This window comes from Amblyraja radiata, chromosome 18 (genome assembly GCF_010909765.2).
Source record: "Amblyraja radiata isolate CabotCenter1 chromosome 18, sAmbRad1.1.pri, whole genome shotgun sequence".
Classification (NCBI taxonomy): domain Eukaryota; kingdom Metazoa; phylum Chordata; class Chondrichthyes; order Rajiformes; family Rajidae; genus Amblyraja; species Amblyraja radiata.
Window position 1 is genome coordinate 24757526 of NC_045973.1, and position 24613 is coordinate 24782138.

Below are 24613 nucleotides of genomic sequence, written 5' to 3' on the forward strand. Positions count from 1 at the left end.
TCCAAGGTCGATCACTGGCAAAGGGACCGCCAGCTCCGAGATGTTGAATCCACAGGCTCCCGTGGTTGGATTTCCTGGAGTCGATCCCCAGCAAGATGCCTCCAGCTCCACGATGTTAGGCCGCAGTGTGGACGGAGATATGATAAGGAAAAAGTTGAATCTCCGTCGAGGAAAGAGATTTTAAAAGTTTTCCCACCCCCCCACATAATACAAAGTTAAAGATATACTAAAACATACATTTAACAACTGACCAAAAACAATAAAGAAGGAAAAAGACGAGACAGACTGTTGGCGAGGCAGCCATCGTTCGGCGCCACCTGGTCCCTGAATGGGACTTAATCTGTGCAAAAAAGCTTAGATGAGGCATCATTTGTTAGGTGTATTTAAAAGAGTTTACTGAAACAGTATGTGGATAGTCTAGATTGAGGAGGGACCATACTGGACTGTGTATTGGGGATCAGGTCTTGCCAAGTCACTGCGGTTTAGTGGAAGAGAATTTTTGGAACAGTGATCACATCTCTAAGTTTTAAGCTAAACACAAAATGCTGGAGGAACTCTGTAGGTTGGGGAGGGAATGGATAGGCAACGTTTCAGGGATGAGATGCCGTCAGACTGATTGGAGTAGGGTGGAGAAAGGTGGAAAAGAAAGGAAGGGGTGGGTCAAAGTTTGGCAAAAGATAGGTGGGTGCAGGTGAGGGGGGTTTGATTGGCAGATATGTGGAGTAAGTGACAACGGCTAGAGGTGAAAAGGGGGCGAAAGGATGTCAGACAAGGAAAGTTGAAGAGGAGTGAAAATTAAAGCTGGAGGAGGAATGTGGATAGACGACAGCAGGGAGGAGTAAGCGGGTGTATAAAAGGGAAATGGGAGATTCTGGATAGAGGCATGAATGGACGAAGTAACGGAAAAGAACAGGCTGACTGGGGGAGGGGGAGATGTTGAAAAATGGAGGGAGAAATGGGTGCAGGTCACCTGGCTCCTTTCCCCTCCTTCGTACACTCATCTCCCAATCTAAAGAAGGGATCCAACCCAAAATGATGTCTGTCCATTTCCTACCCTGATGCTGCCTGATCTGCTGAGTCCCTCCAGCACTTTGTGTTTTTGAAATTTCAACCATTTTCCCATATATTTGTTTTTATACCTACTTTGCTTCCATTTCACCTGCTGTTCCACTGACTTAAATCCTAATGTGAACAAATTGTAACTTTGTCTTCCAATTGCTCCTCAGCAAACAGCGTGTTGGGGATGGACCTGCTGAACAGTAGCATTGGGATTCTCGTGAGTGCTGCTGTAGACCTTCGCATCTACGGGAAATCCCTGAAACCTGCAGGTACGTCAAATCAGCTCATTCATCAACTCGTCACCGAAAACCTTTCCACAGATAAAACATCCCCAGATATTTCAGAGGCCTATTATTCTGAATTTAACATCATATGAGGAGGAATTAAGGTAAGTAACCTCAAAAGGGGAAAGGAATTGAGAACATAGGACCTAGGATGGTGAAGTCAGCAATAGAGGAACCAGTTATATCCAAGGTACACAAAAATGCTGGAGAAACTCAGCGGGTGCAGCAGCATCTATGGAGCAAAGAAAATAGGCAACGTTTCGGCCCGAAACGTTGCCTATTTCCTTCGCTCCATAGATGCTGCTGCACCCGCTGAGTTTCTCCAGCATTTTTGTGTACCTTCGATTTTCCAGCATCTGCAGTTCATTCTTAAACAGTTATATCCAAGGTTTGGCAGAGTCTGTAGTTACAGGGAAAACAGGACTATGTCAGGATTTTAAAACAAGGATTGTGATTTCCATCCGAAGGTTTTCCCAGACAAGACACCACTGTAGGTCAGTGAACATATCAGAGATGACTGGGTGGTTCCTACAAGCCATACAGTAATTTAGCATAGTAACAGGTCTCCAGTACACCATGTCAATCATCATCGCTGCCAATACTAATCCCAATTCCATATCCGCACTCTCCCTTTCCAGTTGCTCGTTCCAGATGCAAACCAATCTGTTTGCTTTAAAAAAAAAAAAATTATAGCTCAGATTTCCTTTAAACCAGTCTCATCCAGTTTTAGACCTCCTACCTTGCGAAAAGGATACTGGCTATCTTTATAATTTTTGTGAGAGCAAGCTCTATCTCTTGGCACCACTCTATAATTTCTTGGCACCTCTCAGCCTCCTTCACTCCAGGGAAAACAGACCCAGCCTATCCAATCATTCCTCATAATTCAAGCCCTCTGATCCAGGTGACATCCTTGTGGATCTTTACTGCACCCGCACTAGCTTAATCACATCCTTCCTATGGTATGGCGATCAAATGTTATTTCTCATGCACAAAGCCATGCTGACCATCCACAATTAGAGTTTACCTTTTCAAATGCAAATAAATCCTGATTTTCATAATCCCTTCCAATAATTTTCCTACCACTGATGTAAGGCTCACTAGTCTGCAATTCCCTGGCTTATCCCTGCTGTCCATCAAAGGTAAAGGCACAACATTAACAACAGTCTTTCAGTATCTCTTTCACTATCCTCCAGATAGTGAAGATGGTTGTGAACGATTGCAGTAGGATCTGGATCGATTGGCCAGGTAGGCGGAGGATTTGTTGATGGAATTTAATGCAGAGAAATGTGAGGTGTTGCATTTTGGGACGTCGAACAAGGGCAGTACATACACAGTAAATGGTAGGACTCTGGGTAGTGCTGTAGAGCAGAGGGATCTAGGAATACAAGTGCATGGTTCCTTGAAGGTCAAGTCGCAGGTAGACAAGGTGGTCAAAAAGACTTTTGGCACTTTGGCCTTCATCAGTCAGAATATTGAGTATAGAATTTGGGAAGTCATGTTGCAGTTGTATAAGACGTTAGTGAGACAGCATTTAGAATATTGTGTTCAGTTCTGGGCAACATGTTAAAGGACAGATATTGTCAAGCTTGAAAGAAAAGATTTACGAGGATGGTGCCAGGACTAGAGGGTGTGAGCTATAGAGAGAGGTTGAGTAGGCTGGGTCTCTATTCCATGGAGCGTAGGGGGATGAGGGGAGATCTTATAGAGGTTATCAAAATCATGAGAGGAATAGATTGGGTAGATGCACAGAGTCTTTTACCCAGATTAAGGGAATCGAGGCCCACAGGACATAGGTTCAAGGTGACGGGGAAAAGATTTAATAGGAATCCAAGGGGTAACTTTGTCACACAAAGGGTATGGAACAAGCTGCCACACGAGTAGTTGAGGCTGGGAATATCCCATCGTTTAAGAAACAGTTGGACAGTTACATGGATAGGACAGGTTTGGAGGGTTATGGACCAAGCGCAGTCAAGTGGGACTATGGTAGCTGGGGTATTGTTGGCCGGTGTGGGCGAGTTGGGCCGAAGGGCCTGTTTCCACACTGTATCACTCTATGACTCTATCTCATCTGTGTCTAACAGAGTTACAAAGATCTCACCCAGTGCCATAGCAATCTCCTAATTCACCTAATTTGAGGAAGGACATTCTTGCTATTGAGGGAGTGCAGCGTAGGCTTACAAGGTTAATTCCCAGGATGGCGGGACTGTCATATGCTGAGAGAATGGAGCAGCTGGGCTTGTACACTCTAGAGTTTAGAAGGATGAGAGGGGATCTCATTGAAACATATAAGATTGTTAAGGGCTTGGACACGCTAGAGGCAGGAAACATGTTCCCGATGTTGGGGGAGTCCAGAACCAGGGGCCACAGTTTAAGAATAAGGAGTAAGCCATTTAGAACGGAGATGAGGAAACACTTTTTCTCACAGAGAGTTGTGAGTCTGTGAAATTCTCTGCCTCAGAGGGCGGTGGAGGCAGGTTCTCTGGATGCTTTCAAGTGAGAGCTAGATAGGGCTCTTAAAAATAGCGGAGTCGGGGGATATGGGCAGAAGGCAGGAACGGGGTACTGATTGGGGATGATCAGCCATGATCACATTGAATGGCGGTGCTGGCTCGAAGGGCCGAATGGCCTACTCCTGCACCTATTATCTATTGTCCTCCATTTGCTTCCCATAACATACTGGGATACACCTGGCCAGGATCTAGGGATTTATCCACCCTTGTGTATTTCAGGACCTCCAACACCTCCTCCTCCATACTGTTGAAATGCTGCAGATAATCCTTTAGGAAGGCATTAGCTTCAATATCCTCTTCTGAATTAGAACGCCGCAGAAGGGGCGATGATCTCACCAAGATCAGGCCAGGAGTGTGTGAAAAATAATCCCGTCCATAGGGACAGATGAAAATTATGTGAAACTCTCACAGTCAAACGATGTTACAGAGCTGGAAGTAAGATCTTTGTACTGGTACAAATATACCCATCTACTTACTTACTCCAGATTTTCTAATTTTGCAAAATCACATCCTTAACTCAATATTATCCTTCTCATTCTGGATTTTCTTTTCCAGTGGTTGGAGTGAAGCTGGACTATGAAGCATGGGTGTCAAAATTTAAAATTCTAGCCAGTAACCAGACTAACCGAGACCAGGTGGAGCCACGGAAGGTAAAGCATGCATCCCCGTGTATGGTGGCCATTAGTGCCAGTTACACCTCACCTATTTTTCACCTGGAGACATTGCAGTCCCTGTAATAGAACAGCATGATCATCAGTGAATATTCTTTTATCAACACCCCCCTCTGTCATTGAATAATATATTTGCATGCATTTTTGTGTGGGGGGAATATGAGTGTGCATGTAATGTGCTAATATTTATGCTGACCAACACCCATGCAATTTGATAATGTACATGGATCAATAACAGCCCTCATAACTCTGTCATGATATTGGTAAGTATGTGCAAGTGATGGTCATAGCCTTGACTATCCTTAAGTTGACTCTCATCCCTGTCATTTCAGCCTGCATGACCTGTTAATTTCCATCTGCCCACTGTTACATTTTGTTGATGTTTCACTTTTCACTGGATTTGTTACAGGGCCTGAATTATAACACTCTAATTCAAATTTGATGGGATTTGTTGTTCTGAAGTGGTGAATCTGGTGGTTTTTAATCAGCACTGTGATGCAATGACAGCAGATTTAATTGTAAGCAGCACCAGAACCACACACTGACTTCCTCTTCTCTTTACTTTGCGCAGTGCATGCCATCTTCTGACTGTGAGATGGACTGTGACATAAACAGTGAGGTGCGTATAAGGGAGGTTCTGTTTCTCGATCAAATGTAATCTGACTAATGTGAAGTAGAATGCAGGCGGCAGAGTTTGGTCTGAGTTTAGGTGGCATCTAAGGTTGACTTGCTGCCAGGATGCAGAGTCTAAGCAGGGTATGCAGACTCTGGCAGAGTGGGTCAGGAGGTGAACGGTTTGGGAGGTTGGTGGGTAATATGGTGCGGTCATAATGCATGAAGGTGAACAGATCGGGTATAATCCCCCCCCACCTGCACTCTCATCTTTGGATTTGTCATCCTTGGTGAGATCTTGTGGAAACACAATATCAAATTGCACCTAGAGTTGGCAAAACCCATCTCTACCATGTCGCCTTGTGATCCTCCACCATCTGATATGTCACGTAGCTTGTCTAACCCATCTCTACCATGTCGCCTTGTGATCCTCCACCATCTGATATGTCACGTAGCTTGTCTAACATCTGATACTTGGTAAGCAGAAATATCCTCCAGTTAACATAACAGGAAACCCAGATATTCCAATTCCTACATTCCCTTAGTGGCAAGGGACTCCGGCTAATTTTATAACAATTGTCTGAGAATAACATTTATCGCAGAGATGAGTTTTGGACCACCCGGCCCCCATCATCACCAAGTTCACCTGAAGAAACTGCTTTCACATTGCACCATTGGCAAACCACTGAATCACATTAGAAATGTAGCCATTGGTGGATTGTGGGAGTTGAGGCAGTGACACAGACTGCCATGAACATCAACATTATCCACACCAGAAGCCCTATTATTTACCAATGTTGATTGAGGAATTATTGTTGCCCTGAATTAATATTGAGAAACTGATGTGATGTCTTTTCACTTCTGCCTTATAAAACAGTTGACATCTCATCTGAAAGCTGAAGCCAGCAATATTGCAACCTCAATATTACACCACAGTGCAGCTTACATCTGTGCACCTTTCTAATGTGGGAACCCATAACCTTGTGACTCTTGGGCAAGAATGCTTCAGCTGAATCATGATGGACCTTGCCACAACCCATCTTTTTTTATGCATGTCTTTGTTACCTCTGGTCTTGATTCCCTTCTAGTTTTAGGAGACCCTCCTATTTTGCTCTGTAATGCATCATTGAAGATGGGTCTCGACCCGAAACGTCACCCATCCTTTCTCTACAGAGATGCTGCCTGTCCCGCTGGGATACTTCAGCTTTTTGTGTCTATCTTGATTTTCAATTGATGTGCAATTCACATATCTAGAGGTCGATATCTTGAATTCCTCTCCAATAGGTTCCTTAAAATCTACCTCTTGTGCATTATCTCCTAATTTGATTCAATCAAATTTAATTTGATAATATATCACAGCTTGGTTTGGAAATAGCTCCGCCCAAGACGCGATAAACTGCAGAAAGTTGTGGATGTAGCCCAGTCTATCACACAGACCAGATTCTCCACCATTGACTCAAACTACTCCTCACACTACCTCGATAAAGAAGCCAAGATAATCAAAGGCATCCCACCTTGGTCATTCCTTCCTCTCCCTGCTCCCGTCAGCCTGAAGATACAAAATCTGGAAAGCACACACCACCAGATTCAGGAACAACTTCTTCCCCTCATTGTCAGGCTTCTAAATGGTTCCTCTATAAACTAGGGTACTGGCCAATTAACCTCTACTTCACTGCGGACATTGGACTTTGTCTATGGAACTAGTGTGCTACAATGCTGAGAACTATATTCCGCACCCTGTATCTTCCCCTTTGCTCTACATAATGTACTTGAGTTTAGCTTGATTGTATGTATTGTATCATCTGATTTGATTGAACACGCAAAACAAAATGTTGGTGTACGTGACAATAATAAACACCTAATCATGGAGTCATGCAGCACAGGAGCGCAAAGGACTGCACAGTCCAGCACGGGTTCTGACATCCTCACCTTCAAAGGGATTTACAGGAGTCGCTGCCTCAAAACGGCAGCCAGCATTATCAGAGACCAACACCACCCAGGCCACACATTCATTTCACTCCCGCTATTGGGAAGAAGATATAGGAGCCTGAAAACTGTAACGTCCAGGTTCAGGAACAGCTCCTTCCCTACAGCCATCAGGCTATTAAACAGTACAACCTCCAAATAAGCTCTAAACTACATAGACTTGGGGGAATTGGTTTTGTCTTTTTGCACAATTATTGATTGTGTGTGTGTGTGTGTGTGTGTGTGTGTGTGTGTGTGTGTGTGTGTGCAGACACACACACTGAACTTTTTTTTCTCATTTATTATATTGTTTACAGAATACTATGTTTACATATTCTGCTGCAAGTAAAGATTTCATTGTTCTGTCTGGGACATATGACAATAAAACACGCTTGACTCTGGACTCTTGACTATGCCAACCATCAACTATCCATCCTTATTCATCTAATTTACCAGCACCTTTCTGAACCTACTTGGTGATTCATGTGCTCATCCAGATGTTTTTTAAATGTTATGCGATACCTGATTCAGCAGCATCTCCTGAAAAGTGCCAAATATATAACTGTACATCGAGACATATTGTGTTGGAAGAAGCAGGTCTGAAGAAGGGTCTCGACCCGAAACGTCACCCAGAGATGCTGCCTGTCCAGCTGAGTTACTCCAGCATTTTGTATCTTGACCTATTGTTAGCCAAATAGCTAACTGGCTGACAATTTATTTCACCACCTTCCATTATTGATTTTCAGGATCTGTTGTGTGTACTGATTGATGATGGAGGTTTCCTGATCATGTCCAACCAGCCGGACCACTGGAGCCAGGTAATAACCCACTGCAGTTAACATTACACCTTAATCAGCACTGAATATTAGTGTCCGTTGTTAAAATGCAGCCTTGAATGCTACTGGAGTATACTGGTCACATACATTGCAAGTACAGTCAACAATGACATGATGCAGGTACAACCTGAAATATATCCATGTGTTGCCTATATGTAAGGTTAAAGCCCACACTGCTTGACTGACATTATTTTTTCCTCTGAACATCACAGATTGAGTACTGTCACATTGACATGGATGCAGGAAATATCTATAACCTGACATATAACCTAATATTCAACAAAAAAAAAAAGGAAAACCGACACTGGAATCAGAAGCATAAAATCATTCATCTATGGCACCATCCAATGTTTATTTCTTAGTAATAGATTCCTAATTCTTAAAGGGATACACTTGGCCTTCATAACCAGTTAATCCACTATGGTCCACATGCTACAACAAATCAGGTTCACCAGTTTCTAAATGTAGCCAGCATGTGGTGTGGTTTAGAACATGTAATATGGGATATGTGCTTGTATACAAATTTCCGCTCCAAAATGTTACTGAGTCCCTGAAATAATCCAACATGAACTGTTTCATGGTGTTATCTTACTAGAATTTATTCCCCAGTTTCACTGCAGTTAAAAACATTCCAGATGAGTGTGTGAAGAATATGGAAGAGAAACAGGTTTAAGACTCTTCTGGGAATTCTGCTCAGACCTGGATAGGACAGTCATACATGAATAGGACAGGTTTGGAGGGATATGGGCCAAACACTGGCAGGGGGGACTAGTGCAGCTGAGACATGTTGGCCGGTGTGGGCAAGTTGGGCTGAACGACCAGTTTCCACGCTCTATGACTCTATGACCTTTGGTCATGTTACAGCATGCAAAATGAAGAAATCTATCAAGTACACGTTAAATGGAGAGTTCTTCAATGAAGGATAGATTGATATAAATTCATGCCAGAAAAGTAGTCATTTAAAAATGAGTTGAAATGAAATGAGTTTAGTTAATTGTCCTGTGTACTGAGGTACAGTGAAAAGCTTTTGTTATGCGCTAACTAGTCAGCGGAAAGACAATGCATGATTACAATGGAGCTATCCACATTGTACAGATACATGATAAAGGAAATAAAGTGAATAAGGTTTAGTGCAAGATAAAGTCCAGTAAAGTCCAATCAAAGATAGTCTGAGGGTCTCCAATGAGGTAGATAATAGCTCAACACTGCTCTCTAGTTGTTGGTAGGATGGTTCAGTTGCCTGATAACAGCTGGGAAGAAACTGTCCCTGAATTCTGGAGGTATCACACTTCTCTACCTTTTGCCCAATTGGAGAGGGGGGGAAGAGGGAGTGGCCGGGGTGTGGCTCGTCCTTGATTATGCCGGTGGCTATGCCAAGGTAGCGTGAAGTGTAAATGGAGTCAATAGGAGGTTGGTCTGTGTGACGGTCTGGGCTATGTCCACAATTCCTTGCAATTTCTCGCGGATTTGGATGGAGCTGCTCCCGATTAAATGCTTTCCATGGTGTATCTAGCATTATGTTCAAACATAATCACATATTTAAGTCATAGATGTCATAACATTTATGACTGATGCTTATAAAGGGAATAACATGAGTAATATTCAGTGCAAGATAAAGCCTTTTAAAGTCCGATCAAAGATAGTCCGAGGGTCGCCAATGAGGTAGATATGCCAGATGCTCTCTATGTACAGCACACTTGTACACAGATGTCTGACATGAACAATAATGTTAAACAATGACCGAGACATTGTGTGCATGGATGACGCACAAATGGAACCAGTCATCCACACAGGAATAAGAGACTGGGACCTCCACAGCCCTAACAAAGGGTCTCTGCCTGACCAACTCGATGGCCATGATGGAAGGTATCCTTCATGTACCCACGGCACATGGATCTTCCTTCAGTCAGTCCCATTGAAGATTTTTCTCTCCATTTTCAAAATAAAGCAACAAGACGCACAACGACATAAAAGTTAACATTAACATCCACCACAGCAGATTCCCCACATTCCTCACTGTGATGGAAGGCAATAAAGTCAAAGCTTCTTCCCTCATTTTACTCCCGCGGTCGGGGCAGTCGAACCATCTGTCGGGGCAATCGAAGCTCCCGCGCCGGGGCGGTCGAAGCTCCTACGGCTTAGAGCTCCCGAAGTCAGTCTCTGACCAGAGACCGTAGCTCCACGTTGTTAAACTCCAGAGGCTCCTGCGGTTGGAGCACCGAGGTCGATGTTTCCCCCAACCCCCCACACATAAATCCAGCTAAAATACACTAAAACATACATTTAACACATACTATAAAACATCAGAGAAGGATGGGACAGACAGTCTGTTGGCACTACCCGGTCAAGCAGCATATCAGAAGAACATGGATAGATGACGTTTCAGATCGGACCCTTCCTAAAACTGATTGCAGTGGGGGAGAAAAATCTGTAAAAGAGTTGGGAGTGGGACAAGGTCTGGCAAGTGATAGGTGGATACAGGTGAGGGGAGGTTTTGGTTAGCAGGTCGTTAGCAGATCGTTGAGTATAGAAGTTGGGATGTAATGTTAAAATTGTACAAGGCATTGGTGAGGCCAATTCTGGAGTATGGTGTACAATTTTGGTCGCCTAATTATAGGAAGGATGGGTTTCAGCAACTAAGTTACAGAGAAAGGTTGAACAAGTTAGGGCTTTATTCTTTGGAGCGCAGAAGGTTAAGGGGGGACTTGATAGAGGTCTTTAAAATGATGAGAGGGATAGACAGAGTTGACGTGGATAAGCTTTTCCCACTGAGAGTAGGGAAGATTCAAACAAGGGGACATGACTTGAGAATTAAGGGACAGAAGTTTATGGGTAACATGAGGGGGAACTTCTTTACTCAGAGAGTGGTGGCTGTATGGAATGAGCTTCCAGTGAAGGTGGTGGAGGCAGGTTCGTTTTTATAATTTAAAAATAAATTGGATAGTTATATGGACGGGAAAGGAATGGAGGGTTATGGTCTGAGCACAGGTATATGGGACTAGGGGAGAATACGTGTTCGGCACGGACTAGAAGGGTCGAGATGGCCTGTTTCCGTGCTGTAATTGTTATATGGTTATATGGTTAGACAAAGGCCAGAGATGAAAAGACTAAGGACAATAGTGCAAAAGGTGGAGCCAGAGGAAAGAATATAGGTGGAAGCAGATGGGGGGGGGAGTGGGATTGGGGAAAGGGAGAAAATAGGTGCACATCCAGGTGGGGAACAGGGAAGAGAGGGGAAGGGGGAATTTTGTAGGTTAGTTTCCTAAAATTGGAGAATTCAACTCCTTACATAAAGGTGGATAAATCCATGGTACCTGACTAGGTTTATCTTCAGATATTGTGGGAAGCCAGGGAAGAAATGGCTGGAGCAGAGATTTTGTGTCTTTATAATCCATGGTTAAGGTAATGGAAGGGTAGAGGATAGCTAATGAGGTGCCTTCATCAAAGAAGGGCTGACTGACAAGCGGTTGGCGGCGCGACCGACGTTGCAGCGGCTCCTGCAGCTTGTCTGTCTTTTTTTATTTTTTGTCCAGTTAAATGTAGTTGTTGTGTTCTTTTGTACTGTTTTAGGCTGTGTATATGTGGGGGGCAGGGGGGGACTTTTAAAATCACTTCCGTGCACGGGAGACCCGACCTATCGGTTCTCCATTGTCGTTGGGGCCCAATACCGTGGAGCCGCCTTTAACCAGTACGACCTGGGGGCTCCAGTCGCAGAGCCTGCGGACTACTCACCATCTGTCCGGCCTCGAAGCGTGGAGATTGGTGGTGTCTTGCTGCTGCGGCCCGACCCCGGAGCTCGGAGGCTTCAGCCGCAGGCCCGGTGGACAGGAACATCGGCAGCTCGCGGGTCTCTGGTGTGAGACCACTTTTCGGAGCTCCCACAACGCAACCTCTCCCGCCGTGTCGCGGGGTTGGAACGACCCGGAGCGGGGCCTTACATTGCCCGGCGCGGCCTTAACGGCCGTGGGACTTACCTTCGCCCGCCTGGGGCTTTAACATCGGGAGAAAAATGGAACACAGGGGAGAGAAAAGACTTTGCCTTCCATCACAGTAAGGAGGAGATTCACTGTGATGGAAGTTTGTGTGAATTGAATCGTTTGTGTGTCTTGTAGAAATTGTTTGTTTGTATGGCTGTAGAAACAGAGTTTCATTTGAGCCTCATTTGAGGTTCAAATGACAATGAATAAATATTGTATATTGTATTGTATTGTAAGTCAGTGAGCCGAACATCAATGTATCTGGAGGGAATTCTGAGAGTGCTGATTGACTGTATTTGGAAAGGCAAGGACCAGTAAGTAATAATTAGCATGGCATCGTGCGTGGAAAATTGTGCCTCGCAAATTTGATTGAGTTGTTTGTAGAGGTGACCAAGAGGATTGATGAGGATCTCTGTGAACTTTAACAAGTTTTTTGACAAGATCTTCCTTAGTAGACTAGTCCGGAAGTTGAGATCCAGGGTGAACACGCATACTGAATGCACAATTATCTTGGTGTTTGCCTAATTTGATGGTTGGCTGGGCAGTGAAGAAGGTTATCTAATATTACAAAAGGATGTTGATCAACTGGGAGAGTGGGCAAATGAATGGCAGATGGAATTTAACTCAGACCAGTGTGTAATGATGCATTTTGGGCAATTAAACCAGGGCAGGACTTGCACAGTGAATGGCAAGGCCTGGAGAGTGTTGTAGAATAGAATGACCTGGGGGTACAAATACAAACTTCTCTGGAAGTGGTGACTAAAGTAGACAAGGTATCGAGGCAAATGGTACGTTTACCTTCATTGGTCAGATTGAGTATAAGAGTTGGGACGTCAAGTTCCAGATGTATAAGACAGTAAGTTAAACTGTACTTTGAATATTGTTCTAGTCGCTATACTATAGTAAGTATGTGATTAAGTCCATGTGATGAGGATACAGAACATATTCACAATGATATTGGCTGATTTTGGAGGGTTTGACTTATGAGGTAAGATTGCATAGCCTGTATTGAAGGAAGCTGAGGTGTGACTCATAGAGGTTCATAAAATTATGAGGGATGTAGATAGTCACAGTCTTTTTCCCTGGGAAGGGTGATCTGAAACTGGAGGAAATTGGTTCAAGGTGAGAGGATAAATTTAAACGGGATCTGAAGGGAAGTCTTTGGGAAGGGTGGTGAATATATGGATCGAACTCCAGAGGAGGTGGGAGAGGTACAATGAAAATGTTTAAAAAACATTCAGATAGGTACATGGGTAGAAAAGGTTTAATGGGTCAAATGCAAGCAAATGGAATTATTGTAGTTTGGCATCTGGTCAGCATGAACAAGTTGGGCAGAAGGGCCTGTTTTGGTGCTGTGTAATTATGAATCTATGACAACTGGGCCCTATTCCTCCACTGGCTCTAGCACAGAAGCCTTTGTTTGTGCTCATTTACTTGTGTGAGACCTGATTTATTCCACAAGATGCCTCAGGTCATGTGCTGCAGGAAGAGAACTAAAGCTGCCCGCACACGTTGCCTTCTGAGGCTTTGAACAAGGTGTATCACTTTGAGCAGGTGTATCTCTGGAATATGTTCAGCATGGTTAGATGTAAAGACATCCTAGAAACAACAAGGTAGGAAACCTATTAATCTAGCAATGATCCAGCTTTGTTACCTTTTACTGATCATAATATGATGCTTTATAACATCATGTTTGAAAGAAAGAAATGTAATTTGTACAAATACTTAAAATGAAAAGCCAACTGCATATGCTACAAATCTGAAATAAAAATAGAAAATGCTGGAGGTACTCCACAGATTAGACAGCATTTGTGGAGAAAGTAGCAGAGTTAACATTTCAGGTTGATGACCTCTCATCTGAACTGAGTGAAGTTAGAAATCAAACATATTTTACATTGCAGAGAAGGGGCATAGGTGTCTCACTTGGTCTCTGTCTATCACAGAGATTCCCCTTTCTTCCTTCTATCCTTCTCTGCAGTTTGATTTCTCCATTTCACCAGTTCTTATGTAAGGTCTTCAACCAGAAGCATTAACTCTGTTTCTCTTTCCACAGATGCTGCCTGACCTGCTGAGTGTTTCCAGCATTTTCTGTTCTTATTACAAAGATTGCATCTTTGGTAAGGTTAATTTTCATACAATGAGACAGGGGCTGTCCACTGTAAATTGGGCAAATAGTTCAGTGGGTAACGTGACAGTCAGCCAGCTTTGGGGGTGAGGCACAAAAATAGTTTAATATGGTGCCTTGGTCTAGCATGTGAGTGACAAAGACAAGGCTGAAGCATTCACAAATATGTTGAGGTGAAAGTGTTGAATATATGATCCATCTCCGCCTTCTCCTGAATTCCTCCCTCCTCTGTAATGGAGCCAGTCTACAGCCAATTCCATTCACTCCAGGTGATAGGAAGAAATAGTTGAGGGTACTGGATGAAGCAGCCCTGGTTTGAAGATAATCTAAGCGGCAAGTAATATTTATACCACACGTGTGCAAAGCAATGGCCACCTCTAACAAGAGAAAGTCCAACCATCCAGCCTTCACTTTTTCTGGCATTGATATTGTTGAGTCCCCCATGATCAACATGCGCCAAGGGTCACCTCTCACCAGAGCAACTGAACTACTCATATACAAATGTTACAATTTATGACTTAGGAGGAGACCATTCGGTCCCTCTAGTCCCCTCCATCTTTCAATAAGATTACAGTTATTCTGATTATAATCTCCCATATTCCCACATAATTATGTAACCTTACACTGCTTATCAATAATCTATATTCCTCTGCCTTAAAAATAATCAGACTCTGTTTCCATCTGTTTTTAAGTGAGATAATAATATAAAGACTCACAGCTGCCTGAGGAAAAAAAAACACTCATCTCTATCTTAAATGGATGATTACTTATTTTTATGAAGACTAAGACAGGGAAAAGATCCTCCTGCAGGGTGTGGGAGACCAGACTACACCTGCTGGAATTGTGTCCAGTTGCATTACCTGGCCATGAGCAGAGACAGCTGATGATGGATGGACTTGCCATGGAGTATTCACGATGCAGAAAATGTGCTAGATGGTATATTTTGTGATCTGATTATTTTCGTTCATTTTAATTTAGAGATACAGCACAGAAACAGGCCCTTCAGCCCACCGAGTCCGCACCAACCAGCGATCCCCGCACATTAACACTATCCTCCACACTAGGGACAATTTACATTTATACCAAGCCAATTAACCTACAAACCTGTACGTCTTTGGAGTTTGAGTGGAAAATAAAACATCTTGGAGAAAACTCATGCGGTCACGGGAAGAACGTACAAACTCCATACAGACAGCATCCATACAGCATCCATAGTCAGGATCGAACGCAGGTATCTGGCGCTGTAAGCATTGTAAAAGCCCTGTCCCACTGTGCGAGTTCACCCAAGAGCTCTCCCGAGTTTATAAAAAATCAAAACTCGTGGTAAGCACGTATAATGAACGTAGCGGGTACCTCAAAGCTCGGGACGTCTCTTAGCGCTAACGGCAGGTATTCGGGAAACGTAGTAACTCGTGAAGATTTTTCAACATGTTGAAAAATGTCCACGAGTAAAATATACTCGGGATGTAAAAATTTGATACTTTTTAACATGTAGTTATACCGTAGTAGCTCGTGAGTTTACCGTATTAGGACCTGGTGTCCTATATCACTATTGTATGTTCACGATGAAAATAAGAATAGTCGGTATATTCATTACCTTTGAATTGTAGTTTTATGTAATCCTCCCATAATTTCTCAGTTCCATTTCACAATATCTATCAGACATACAGAATGTTGCAAGGTAATATGATGCCCAAACTCAGTTGTATCTTTCTATCTCAATAAATATCACAAAATATGCCATCCCGCTGGGGTGCAAACTGCCCAAGCGAAATATGAGGTGCTGCTCCACCAATTTATGGTGGTCCTCACTCTGGCCATGGAGGGAGGCCCAGGACAGAAAGGTCAGATTCGGAATGGGAGGGGGAGTTGAAGTGCTGAGCCACTGGGAGATCAGGTTGGTTATTGCGAACCGAGCGGAGGTGTTGGGCGAAGCGATCACCAAGCCTATGCTTGGTTTCACTGATGTAGAGCATCTGACATCTAGAGCAGCGGCTGGAATAGATGAGGTTGGAGGAGGTGCAGGTGAACCTCTGCCGCACCTGGAAAGACTGCTTGGGTCCTTGAATGGAGTCAAGGGGGAAGGTAAAGCGACAAGTGTAGTATTTCTTGCGGGTGCAAGGGAAAGTGCCCGGAGAGGGGGTGGTTCGGGTGGGAAGGGACGAATTGACCATGGAGTTACGGAGGGAACGGTCTCTGTGGAAAACAGACAGGGGAGGAGATGGGAAGATGTGGCAAGTGGTGGGATCATGTTGGAGGTGGCGAAAATATCGGAGGATTATTTGTTGTATGTGACGGCTGGTAGGGTGGAAGGTGAGGACAAGGGGGACTCTGCCCTTGTTACGAGTGGGGGGATGGGGAGTGAGAGCAGAGTTCGGAGGAATTGGGAGTAGGGGATGGAGTCCTTACAAGAAGCAGGGTGGGAAGAAGTGTAGTCCAGATAGCCATGGAAGTCAGTGGGTTTATAGTGGATGTCGGTCAGTAGTCTATCACCTGCGATGGAGATAGTGAGGTCAAGGAATGGTAGGGAAATGTTGGAAATGGTCCAGGTGTATTTGAGTGCCGGATGGAAGTTAATGGTGACATGGATAAAGTCAGTGAGTTGTGTGTGGGTGCAGGAGGTAGCACCAATACAGTCATCGATGTAGCGGAGGTAGAGTTCAGGGATAGGGCCATGGTACGCCTCGAACAAGGATTGTTCGACGTACCCTACAAAGAGGCAGGCATAGCTAGGGCCCATGCGCGTGCTCATAGCTATGCCTTGTATTTGGAGCAAATGGGAGGAGTCAAATGAAAAGTTATTAAGGGTAAGGACCAGCTCTGCTAGGCGGAGGAGAGGGGATTGGTTGGTTCTGCGGTCGAGGAAGAAACGGAGGGCTTTAAGACCCTCCTGTTGGGGGATGGAGGTGTATAGTGACTGGACATGCTAGGAGAGGGAATGAGGTCAAGCAACAGGAATTTACAGTAAGAGATAAGTAGCCGCTAAAGACAGTGCCTCGAAGGCTATAATTTCTGGCTTGCTTCCAATGCCATGAACTTGTAAAGGAATAGAAGGATAGGTCAGATGAATGTCTGGCTGAAGGGATGATGCAGAAGGATGGGCTTTACTTGCCTGGATCATTGGGACTGTTTTTGGTGAAGGTGGGACCTTTACTAGTGGGACAGATTCACCTTAACCAGAGTGGGACCAACATCCTTGCTGGGAGGATTGATAGCACTGCCTGGAAAAAGTTTAAACTGTTGGGAGAGCAAGGGACTTCAGAGTAGTTGGTCAGATGGAGAGATACAAGCACCAAGAGGATACAATATTAGTAAGTCCAGTAAGCAGAACAATGGAATAAATAAACATCAAGGTTTATTCAAAGCTAAACTGCATCTAGAGATGAACTCAAAACTTTAATTATTACGGGGTTCCACAATACTGGTGCCATTACTGAGACATGGGAGAAGAATGGCAGGACTGGCAGCTCAATATCTCGGGGTATAGAATTTTAAGGCAGAGAGGGGAGTACAAGAGGAGAGAGTATTGCAGTCTTTGTTAAAAATTGCATTGCCTCAGAATTGAGGGAGGGGATCCTAGATAACTCCTTAAACGTGGCCAAGTGGGTAGAGATTAGAAACAAAAAAGGGGTTGTCATTTTGCTGGGTTATATGAGAGACCTCCCAACAATGTTTAAGAAGGAACTGCAGATGCTGGAAAATCGAAGGTAGACAAAAACTCAGCGGGTGCAGCAGCATCTATGGAGCGAGGGAAATAGGCAACGTTTCGGGCCGAAACCTTTCATCAGACTGATGGAAGGGGGGGGGGGGGTGCGGGGAGAAGAAAGGAAAAAGGAAGAGGAGGAGCCCGAGGGCTGAGGGAAAGCTGAGAAGGGGAGGAGCCAGCAAGGGCTACCAGAAATGGGAGAATTCAATGTTCACACCATCCTGGCCACACACTCATCTCCCTGCTACCTTCAGGTAGAAGGTACAGGAGCCTGAAGACTGCAACAACCAGGTTCAGGAACAGCTACTTCCCCACAGCCATCAGGCTATTAAACCTGACTCGGCCAAAACTCTGAACATTAATAACCCATTATTTGTTATTTGCACTTTATCAGTTTATTTATTCATGTGTTTTGTAGTTAATGCCTACTATGTTCTGTGTGCTGAAGCAAAGCAAGAATTTCATTGTCCTATCAGGGACACATGACAATAAACTTGAACTTATGCCACTAGGGTGCTAACTGCCCACTAGGAGAGGTTGGATAAATTTGGATTGTTTTTTCTGGAGTATCAGAGGCAGAGGGGAGACCAGTTAGAAGTATATAAAATCAAGAGAGGGATTAGTAGGGTAGACATTCAGAATTTTTTTCCCCAGTGTGGAACTATGCATAGTTTTACGGTGAAGGAGGTAAAATTTAAAAGAGATGTAATTAACTCATTAATACAACTACACCCACATTCTTCCCTTTTTGACCCGGAATTCCATCAGGTATACATTCCAGAAATTCATCCTCTCCATTGTTTGATTTGCACACACTATACATAGATCACTGTTCCCATTATTACTGTATTATGCCTTTTACAGGCATCTCTAATGTTCTCATTTTACCAAGCACTACATCAAAACAAAATAACGCCCACCATTTTATTCTGCCCCCCCACTCCTCCTCCCCCACTGCTGCTCAGTTTCACCCAAATTGATTCTAATTCAATGCAACAACCTGTCAGACCAAGATTCATTCACACTACTGAACTAATGTAATTAACTCATTAAAACAACTACACCCACATTCTTCCCTTTTTCACCTACTGTTTCTATATGTTACATACCTGGAATATTTCAGGTTTGGTCAGTCTGCCGTCTCGGTTCCGTCATGCAATGGATGTAACCCTAACATAAGTCGTAGAACATTTGTATTTACATTACAGATAGTTCTGCTATAACTTGTGTTTCCATAACAGGAATTGGATATAATGCCAATGATGTATTATTTGTATGCAGGACAAATTTGATCTAATACAACTTCAATGGGGAACTAGAAAACCATTTAAAAGTCACTTTGGAATTTGACAAGCAGAAAATAGCTGTTTAGCATTTAAACAGTAGAAGGGAGAAAAACTTTTTCCATGTTTCCATTCCCCACAGTAATCAGACACCATTGTCACTTGCTTAGTTTAGTTTTGAGATACAGCATGGAAACAAGCCCTTCAGCCCACGCCGACCATTGAACACCCATACACTAGTTATCACACAGAACACAACTGCTACTTTAACCATGGGTGGCTATTGGAATTGACAAGCAAGCGCTTCTATTGACACTTGTTCGATTGACAATGATGTGTAGGAAAGAACTGCAGATGCTGGTTTAAATCGAAGGTAGACACAAAATGCTGGAGTAACTCAGCGGGACAGGCAGCATCTCTGAAGAAGGGTCTCGACCCGAAACGTCACCCATTCGTTCTCTCCAAGGGTTTTGACCCCAGTCATCATCTGTTATTTCCCTCCACAATTGCGCCTTGATCTGCTGAGTTCCTGCAGCCTTTTGTTTTTTCCTCAATGTAATATACAGCATTTAATATTTTATGCTTGCAATAACAAAAGTAAACTTATCGCTATTGAAAATATCTTAATTTTTTAATATCTTGTGAGAAAAATAACATTTTGTTATTGCACGTCTGAATCTCTCTAGCCTCTAATTCTCTTTCCCCCTTTGACACATATTTCTCTGACAAAAGGTTTCCTAAGACAATAATCGCACTAAAGCACTAAAGCAGAATTAGTTGTACAATAATTGGCTGGATTACCAGAGGAAACTTGCATTCAGTCAAGAGATAGGGCTCATCAAAATAAAGCATTGGAAGGATGGCAAATCTCCAGGGCCATGACACATGACAATGCTAGACACAAGAAAGTGCTGGAGGAACTCAGCGAGTCAGGCAGCATCTGTGGAGGAAATGTATAGATGGTGTTTCCATCCAAAGGTTTCAAAGGAAGTAAATGATAATGTTTCATGCATTCAAACTTAATCTTCCAAAGTTCTGTGGTTTGGGGAATTGTTTTCAGATTGGAGAATTTTCTGGGAAAAGGCCACCAAACTGGCAGGGAATATCCAGGAGGACACCAAATAATGTCCGAGACAGGAGCATAAACAGCAGAAACAAAGCAATTGCTCTGAGCAGCCATGCAAGATCTACATGCTCCACTTGTAGCGAAGTCTGTCTGCCCCACATAATGATTAAAATAGAGTGGGAGGTACCGCCTGAGAGGGGATATAAATGTTAAAGTACAAACAGACTTTGAAGAAATAAACCTGCACAGTTCTGGACAGGGCAGGTCAGTTACAGATAACGTCTGAGTAGGTGTAAAGGTTCCAAGCGGGATTATTTCTACAGATGACGGAATTTAATGAGGTGATAAGGTCATAAGGAATAGTAGAATTAGGCCATTCGTCCCATCACGTCTACTCCACCATTCAATCATGGCTGATCTATCTCTCCATCCTAACCCCAATCTCCTGCCTTTGTCCCATAACCTCTGACATAGGTAAAGCATGGATTACACACACTGGCATCTTAGTCTCATTCATTTGAGGAATGAGGATGAGGAATGGATGGGATAAATGGAATATCTCTGATGGGGTGAGGCCAGGATTGCTGTGGAGAGAGCTTGTCTGGTTACTAGGATAATGAGGGTCATTATCAATGCTATGGAGATAGGTGGAAGGGCATGTTGTGATGAGGACATTGTGATTCTGCAACAGGATATAATATGTTGAGTTATTGGAGTTTAATACAACACCAATCACATGGAGGAGCAATCGCGTTGCTGGGATTATACTATACGTCTCTAATAGTCAGTGGGAATTAAAGGATTCAAAATATTGTCAAATTGCTGAATGGTGTAAGAGCAATATCATTCTCGTAGTGGGAGAATTTTAATGGGATAGATAGTTAGAATCTTTTTTCCTTAAAACAAGAGGGCAGAGGTATAGGATGAGAGGTAGGAGATTCAGAATGGATCTGCGAACAATGTTTTCAGATAAAGAACGATTGCAATCTAGAATGCACTGCCTAAGGTGAAGGAGCCTGAGTGGTGACCTGATAAGGCTGAATAAAATTATAAGAAGCAAATAGTCGGATCAATTTCACACCAAAGAGGTATCAAAAACAATAGGACATAGGTTTAAGGTGAGAAGAATGAATTTTAAAGGGGATTTGAGAGGAAGGGTTTTTACACAGAGAGTAGATATCTGGGAGAGGAGGTGGTAGAATCAGATATATTCAATGATACTGTATTGTCACATGTACCTAGGAGCTGTGAAATGCTTTGTTCTGCATACAACCCAGTAAAATCATACATCAGACCTCACCAGGGCAGTACACAAGAGTCATCACATTTCTGGCACCTTCAAAGTTATATAAATTCACTGAACAGTCCTATCTTCTGTCAGCTGCCAAACATGGAAGCAGGTAGCCCCCGCCGGGTCCCCCCATCATTTTTGTTGCCCCCCCCCCCGATGAGTCGCCCCTTCGTTTTGGGCGATCCCTCCGCTGGGTCCCCCAATGTTTTCGGCAGCCCCTCGCCAAATCCCCCCCCTTGTTCTCAGCGGTTCCCAACCGGGTCGCTTTTGGTGGTCCTTCTCGCTCACGGCAGCGCGGTTCCCCCTCCTTGCTCTCAGTGGCGCGAGTCCCCTTACACTCTCGACGGACCACCTAACTCTCGACGGCCCACCTCAATCTCAACTGTCCACTCTGCTCTCGATGATCCACCTCGCTCTCGACGATCCACCTTGCTCTCGACGATCCACCTTGCTCTCGACGATCCACCTTGCTCTCGACGATCCACCTTGCTCTCGACGATCCACCTTGCTCTCGACGATCCACCTTGATCTCGACGGCTCACCTCACTTTCGACGGTCCCCCTGCGCTCTTGCCGATTGCTTGCAATGGCCATCCTCTCTCTTGGTGGTTCAGGTTCCTCCTCATTCTCAGCGGCGTGGGTGCCATCGACGCCAGTGGCTCGGGGTTGATTTCAGAGTCCGCGGTGGGCAAGCCGGGCCTGCCAAATGGTGACAGGAAGGTAGATAGCAGAATGATTGGGGTGAAATTGTGGAGTTGGAAGTTCAGGCAGCTGAAGGCAGAGTTGCCAACGGTGATGAGAATCAGAAATGTGCAAGTGGCCAGAGCTGGAGGGTGGCCAAGATCTCGGAGAGTTGGACTGCAAGAATGTACTGAAATACAGAGAGGTGATACCACTAAGGGCTGAAATCACATTAAAAAAATGTAAACCAAACCACAGGCTAATCAATGGCTTAAATGTGACAATTCAGCCCATCAAGTCTGACTGTATATTCTCTTTCACATTCCCATTAAAACTCCAAACATGCAAGGCAATTTACAAAGGCCAATTAACCTACCAACCCACATATTTTCAGGACATGAGAGGAAATGGAGCATGTGGGAAACGTAAGTGGTCAGGGTTAAAACATCCAAACATTACATAGCACCTGAGGTCAGGTGAGGTGTCAGGTTCAAACCCTGTCCCTGGAACGTTTAGACACCAGCAACTTTAAAACTTCCCAGATTGAATCTCCAGTGCCAAATGGCTTCAAAAATGCACTTCATATTTGGTTATATCTCCAGATTGGCATGTTCTTCAGTGAAGTGGATCCCAGTTTGATGAATGCACTCTTCAATGCTTCGTTCTACACAAGGAAGGAATCCTATGACTATCAGTCTATGTGTGGTCCCTCACATAACACTGACACAGGAGCAGCACCCAGATCCATCTTCATTGTAAGTTTACACTTGTTGTTAGAAAGCAAGAGATAATATGTGGAGAAAAAATGCATCTTTCTCATTTTATTGAAAATATATTTTATAAAAATATTGTGGGGAGGGAGAAGAAAACCTTTTAGACTGAGGAGCAGGAGGGAAGAGATCATATGAAGGTAACCTCAGGAAATACATCCATGGTTGAAGGCCTGAGGTATCCTAGGCCCCACAGCAGAATAATATCAGCCACTATGGCCATTAAAACAGAATTCCTCTGTATTTTAATAATTGTGTAGAATGTCATGTAAAAGCAGTCAGTGTAAAAGCAGATCATATTCATTATTGAGGTAATGTTGGCTCTGTGTTAAAGATCTCTGTAGGATTATGGTTCCAAAAAATGTCATGGGGAAAACAAAGTGAGCAAAGTTCATAATACAAAGAGAGGTAAACACTCCAAGGATATGCTAATAAAAAAATAAGAACCGATTGAATTTCAGATCATTAACAAACAGTGCATCAGTAGGTAAATTGGGGTCCGAAATGAAAACAAATAGATGTCATTCTGGTGTCAGAATGTACAAGGCTGGCAGTTGAATATTACAAACTATAATAAAATTCAAAATGATGGGATGCAAGTTAATCGGAAATGATATTGGGGTTTGAGTAAGAATGGGGATAACTAATAAATAGATACAGCATTCGTATGAATTGCAAGAATAAGGAAGAAACAGTCACATTAAAAGGAATGGACCACATGTAGTGGAAAGGAAGAGATATATGGCTAAGTAAATGAAAGTATTAAAAGGACAGTTCCAATTATGGGGAACCTTCCTCCCCAACAAATCAACTGGCAAGGAGTCGCAATAAACAGGGAGACGGAGATGGAGGCTTAATAGGGTTCTTGTGCAAGAAACTCAATACAGAGGAAGCAGTATTCCAGTTGGGAAATCAATCAAACTAAGATTAGTACATTGGGAGAACATCCGGGGAATAGTCTGCGACAATGTTTGGATGACTATTCAGATTCAGGTAGGACAAGGAGCAAGTAGCAACTGAAACCACAAACAATAAAAATGGAATAACTGAAAAAAAATAATCAAGCAGAGCCATATTTCAACGTGAGATTAATAGAGTTCTAGAAAAATATCTGTTGTTAGAATTTACATATCTAAAGGTAATAGGAAGTGTGAAGCTGTATCTCTCTAGTAATGAAAACCTCTGATCAATCAATGCTTTATGTTTCCCTTAAGCCTACTGTTTCTGACTTGCTGAACTTGGCTTGGTGGAGCTCTGCTGCAGCCTGGTAAGATAATCCCCTTATCATTCACACTGCCATCCCACAAAGGAAATGAAAGTATTCCTACAGGTGGTACACTTTAGTGCTTTCTTACAAAGAGGTTGTGTGTGGTCTGGGTGAATCTATATTTCGTATCTGCATGTGATCCTGATGATGGGTCAAATACTGTCTATGGTTCTGCTTTGAAAGAGAATTCCTCTTTATCTTACAAGATTTATAATTGAGCGATTTGCATCTTCCACCGAGTTGCTTACTTCTTTCTTCATAGTGAGAATCCGTTGTTCAATTTCATCAGATCTGTAGATCTCTTGGAACAGAAACATCGCTTCACTTTTGGACAACCTGCAGGCACTTTTTCAGAGAAGGATCTGGTATTTCAATGATTGGAATCAGTGTCCCTATATATATATATATAGACATGGCCCATTGATAGAACCTTATTCGCAGTATTTGGTGCATTAACTAAAAACAGGGAAGTCTACAAATGCTCAGCAGGTCAAGCAGAAAAGGTTTCAAT

General features: G+C 43.4%; 1 protein-coding gene across 3 annotated transcripts in view; it reads left to right on the forward strand.

The window, feature by feature from the left end:
- Positions 1–24613, forward strand: part of cacna2d2 (calcium voltage-gated channel auxiliary subunit alpha2delta 2) — a 374530-nt gene that overhangs the window by 339816 nt on the left and 10101 nt on the right. For all 3 annotated transcript variants that reach the window (XM_033036873.1, XM_033036874.1, XM_033036875.1), the window contains 6 exons: positions 1227–1328; positions 4409–4503; positions 5096–5143; positions 7848–7919; positions 22668–22820; positions 24050–24102. In XM_033036873.1, the coding sequence (XP_032892764.1) occupies positions 1227–1328; positions 4409–4503; positions 5096–5143; positions 7848–7919; positions 22668–22820; positions 24050–24102 (523 nt within the window). The remainder of the gene's footprint in view (positions 1–1226; positions 1329–4408; positions 4504–5095; positions 5144–7847; positions 7920–22667; positions 22821–24049; positions 24103–24613) is intronic.